This window comes from Pipistrellus kuhlii, unplaced genomic scaffold, assembly GCF_014108245.1.
Source record: "Pipistrellus kuhlii isolate mPipKuh1 unplaced genomic scaffold, mPipKuh1.p scaffold_m20_p_5, whole genome shotgun sequence".
Taxonomy (NCBI): Eukaryota; Metazoa; Chordata; class Mammalia; order Chiroptera; family Vespertilionidae; genus Pipistrellus; species Pipistrellus kuhlii.
Genome location: NW_023425551.1, coordinates 68,758,104 through 68,762,862, shown reverse-complemented (window position 1 = coordinate 68,762,862; position 4,759 = coordinate 68,758,104). Strand labels below are relative to the sequence as shown.

Genomic DNA, 4,759 nt, shown 5'->3' with positions numbered 1-4,759 from the left:
TCTATTCATTAAACAGCATCTGCTTTAAAAGGAAACAATTACTTCTCTATTTGAAACCTGGATTTGATTTGTAATTCCTATTCTAATAAACATGTGTGTACACACTTGTGCATCCAAACACACAGACATACCTTCTTTAGGCTTAATGTCTTCTTTTTAACTTCATGGGTTTAATAAGAATGCTTTATTTCTTATTTTCCTTATTTAATAAGAAATTTCCTCTTAGGAGACCTTTAATGGCATTCGTGCGTTCTTAAATGTAATTTTCTCAGTTTATTTGGGCACTTTCATTGTTTAATAATCTGTCAGCTTCTGCCCCGCCCTTCCTCAGCAATTAAGATTTTGTCTTGTTCCCATGTTTCAAATAATTATACAATGACAGAGCTAGGCTAAAATAAAAGGAAGGAGAGATTCAGCTTATTTAACTTGCTTTAATAGGTAACCCACTTCCTATGAATCACAATGGTGAAGTTCAAATGAGATCTTTATGAGAGTAGGCCAATGCATGACAGAACTAAACTTGAACAGCATTTCTGTGCTGATGTTAAGAGTTCCTGATAGCTCATCGCTTGGTCATTTGTCTGATCTTGATACAGGGGTAGATTTTAACAAAAGTCTAGTTGAGATGTAAAAGCACTAACTTGACAAAAGGCTGTGGGCAGAAAACGGTAGGAAGGAATGCTTTGTCAGTTACAGGTTGCTGAGGGCATCCACTCCAGGAAGGACTTTACCTTCCAAAAGCTCTAGACTGGCTCCTCCTCCAGTGCTCACATGGCTGACTTTCTCCTCGGTGTTCCATTTGGCACAGCAAGTGGCAGTGTCTCCACCTCCTATGATGGTAATACAGCCCCTGGCAGTGGCTTTCACCACTTCATCCATGAGGGCTTTGGTTCCCTTATTAAAGGCATCCCATTCAAATACCCCTACGGGTCCATTCCACACAATTAGCTTGGCTTCGTCTACAACTTGAGCAAACTTCTTGTTGGTCTCAGGACCACAGTCCAAACCCATCCAGCCAGCAGGTATGCCTGATTCTACCGTGGCGTGGCCAACCTTAGCATGCTCGTCAAACTTGTCAGCGGTGACAAAGTCAACAGGAAAGGTAATGGTCACACCATTCTTATGGGCTTTGTCCATGATCTCTTTGACAATCTTGGCTCCCTCTTCATCAAACAAGGAAGCACCAATCTCCATGTTGTTGAGTACCTTAAGGAAGGTGTACGCCATTCCACCGCCAATAATCATATGACAGACCCTGTCGAGCATATTTTTGATAAGTTGGATCTTGTCAGCTACTTTGGCTCCACCAAGTATAGCCAGAAAGGGTCTCGGTGGGTTTTCCAAGGCTTTGGCAAAGTATTCCAATTCCTTCTTCAACAGGAATCCGGACGCCTTCTGAGGCAGATTCACTCCCACCATTGAACTGTGTGCCCGGTGAGCAGTGCCAAAGGCATCGTTGACATAGACATCCCCTAGCTTTGAGAGTGATTGACGGAAGGCTTCTATTTTCTCAGGCTCAGCTTTAAGCTTATTTCCTGCAGGATCTTGGCCCTTCCCTTCTTCCTCCACATGAAAGCGTAAATTCTCCAGCAAGATGACTGAACCGGCGGCTGGGTTTTCACAGGCTTTCTCCACTTCTGGGCCCACACAGTCCTTCAGGAACAGAACATCCTTACCCAGCAAGGATTTAAGCTCAGCAGCCACAGGCTCCAGGGAGTATTTATCAGGCATGGGGACACCATCAGGTCGACCTAGGTGACTCATAAGAACTATTGACTTGGCGCCATGATCCAGGCAGAACTTGATGCTTGGGATTGAAGCCTTGATTCTCTGGTTGTTGGTAATGTGTTTGTCCTTCATGGGAACATTGTAGTCTACTCTCATAACGACTCGTTTGCCTTTCACATCCAGTTTGTCCAAAGTTAACTTCTTAGAAAGAGACATCTTGAAATACAACTACAATGCTGAAGAACCACTTTATGCTGCTGGAGGCTCCGTGGGTGGTGTTTCTAACGGCCCTCTGCTTGGCTCGCCCCTCTCTGCTCAGTACTGTGTTTCCCAGGCAACAGCCAAAGGATAGCTGGCTTTGTGATTGGTCAATGGTCCTGCCAATCTGGATTTAAAGCACGTTGTTTAGTGCAGATTCAAACAGCCAAATAGTCCTCGCTGTGGGCGTGTCAGAACCTGCTTTGGGTGACAGTTAAGAAGGTGGAGAAATCTTGGAATAAAAAAGGTCCTGAAGTCCAAGCTTCCCGCTGGTTTTCTTTCTTTCTTTTTTTCTTTCCATATTTCTTTTGATAATTGCACTTATTTAAAAGAAAAATAAAGAAAAGCATAACCCTTACCGATGTGAAGTCCTAATTATATTGAGTGTAAAAACATTTACAGGACCCAACTGAAAAGAAATTTCTGAAATAATCGGTGAAACCTTGTTTACTCAAGGCAATATAGTATGCTTCTGTTTTTCCTCTGTCTTGAGAAATATTTCTGTTGACAGCATAGCTTGTGTTAGCCCTTAGCTTTATGTATGGTGTAGGAGAGTAGAAATAATATATTTTCACTATCTTGTGGGTTTTTTTTTCCATTCTCAGATTTTTGTGAGACTCTTGGTGGCTTCTTTAGGAAAATCCCATAAGATCATAACGGAATCAGTGAAACACCCAAGATCATGGGACATGTTTTCAGGCTGCAAAGTTATAAGGAGGGCTCTAATTTTTTTCCTCTCTCTTTGTTTTACTCCCTGTGTAACATACAAGTTGAGCTGAAGAGGGGAATGGTTTTTATGAGGATGAAATGTCGGTTTGAATTGAAAATCAGTGAGAGATTTTATTTTTGGAGAAAGTATAAAAGGCTGATTGATTTAGGAATGAAAACTGGCTTTGGAATTAGTTACTATGCCAGTTTTTTTAAGTTGAATGAACTCAATGTGTAGCATAAAGACTTTGACAAAAATTATTTGAGGCATCACCCACTAGGATGGCTATAATAATAAAAAAGATAACAAGTGTTAACAACAATGCGGAGAAATTGGCTGTAGGAATGTAAAATGGTAAAGCCCCTTTGGAAAACATGCTGTCTGATTTCATCCATTACAACATGTTGAGGATAACACTTCCATAGAGAAAGGGAACAGGCATGGAAGGGGAGAGAATTGTAGTCAATAGTAGGTCTAGACCAGTGTTTCCCAATCTTCTCTCATGATGAGAATCACCTGGTAGAGTTGTTAAATACAATTTTACCTATATGTTCCCCAAAATTCTAGTTTAGCACTTCTTAGTTGGGATTCAGGAATCTGTAGTTTAACAACTCCACCAGGTGATTCTCATCATGAAAGAAATTTGGGAAACACTGGTCTAGAGAAAGGAAAAGCCAGGAGTACGAAGGCATGCCTTTGTGCTTCCAGCATTAACTAGGGAAATTGAGAAGAATTATTACATAAATTAATTATTGAAGACAAGGATATTTAATTCTGATAGGCTAGCATAATACAAACATCCTTTAAGAGTATTTATATTCTAAAAAAGTTGGGGAGACATCACTAGTTTTTTTTTTAATAAGGTAGAGACCTAAATATAAATAAATAAATAAATAAATAAATAAATAAATAAATAAAAAATAAGGTAGAGACCTAAGTAATAGATGTTAATTCTTAGTTCCTCATCTAGGCCTAGAGATGCAGCAATGAGACAGGGAAGCAGAGTCCCTTTTAGTAGCTACAATGTTGATATGACCCTAATATTATTTAGTTCTTCCATTTTCTGGGCAAAGAAAGAAGGGCCTTTAGCGAAAGTCCAAAGTCTTAGGAGAGAGGTTGGGTTGCTGTACAGTATTTTCACTCATCTTCTTCTCTCTCCCATGTGTCTTTCAGAGATAAGGCTATTGAATGTGATCAGGATGGGTTAATAGGTAGCAGCTGGAAGATGTTCACAATATATTGTAAATTTTGATGGGTTGAGGGCTTATCAAACTTGAAATAAATGATTCCCTATTTTCCCTACACTTTTTAGAATACTTTTTGCAATTTTCTTACCTAAGGGATGAGGTTTGTTATGTTGCTAATGCCTTCAAGGGAAAGTTTAATTCTCTGTGCTTATAGAAACACCACCAAATCTCCTTTTTTTTTCAGCATCCAAAGATGCATTCTTTTATAGTCACTTTTTCCTGCTATCTATTTTTAAGGCAGGAGTTGGAGGAATGGGAAGGTCATATATGTGCTTATATCCAAGTAATAAATTTGAGAAATTAAAAAAAAAAAAAAAAAACTTGACACATAACATAAGCTAAATCATGCGATATAGAGAAAATCTTTTGTGGAGATAGTTTTAGAAAAAACCTAAAATAATTTAATTTTATTTCATTTGGTTGCTGGAAAGTAATCTTCAATAACAATAGGCTAAGGTATCCCCAAATCTGTAGATATGGAAGTTACATTAGTACTTTTTATATTATCCTAGTATAGTGGCCTGGTGCACAAAATTCATGCATGGGGGGAGAGTGTCCCTCAGCATGGCCTGCACCCTCTCCAATCTGGGACCCCTCAGGGGATATCTGACTGCTAGTTTAGGCCCAATACCTGTGGGATCCAGCCTAAACCAGCAGTGGGGCATTCCTTTCACAATCCAGGAACGCTCACCTGCCTGCTAGCCTTCTCTCCTCCAAGTGCAACACCTTGCCAGCCTGATCACCCCTAACTGCCTCTGCCTTGGCCCCACCACCATTGGCTTTCTCAGGAAAGTCTCCCAGAACGTCTTCTGATCTA

General features: G+C 40.0%; 1 protein-coding gene across 1 annotated transcript; it reads right to left on the bottom strand.

Moving 5' to 3' along the window:
* Window positions 1–678: 678 nt before the first annotated feature.
* Window positions 679–2,035, bottom strand: PGK2 (phosphoglycerate kinase 2). The gene has a single exon (XM_036414909.2). The coding sequence runs from the start codon at window positions 1,942–1,944 to the stop codon at window positions 691–693; it is 1,254 nt and encodes a 417-aa protein (XP_036270802.1). The 5' UTR covers window positions 1,945–2,035; the 3' UTR covers window positions 679–690.
* Window positions 2,036–4,759: the final 2,724 nt, after the last annotated feature.

What these genes read in the sequence shown, in the direction of transcription:
- PGK2 (XM_036414909.2), bottom strand. Translation starts at nt 1,944, where the DNA reads ATGTCTCTTTCTAAGAAGTTAACTTTGGACAAACTGGATGTGAAAGGC.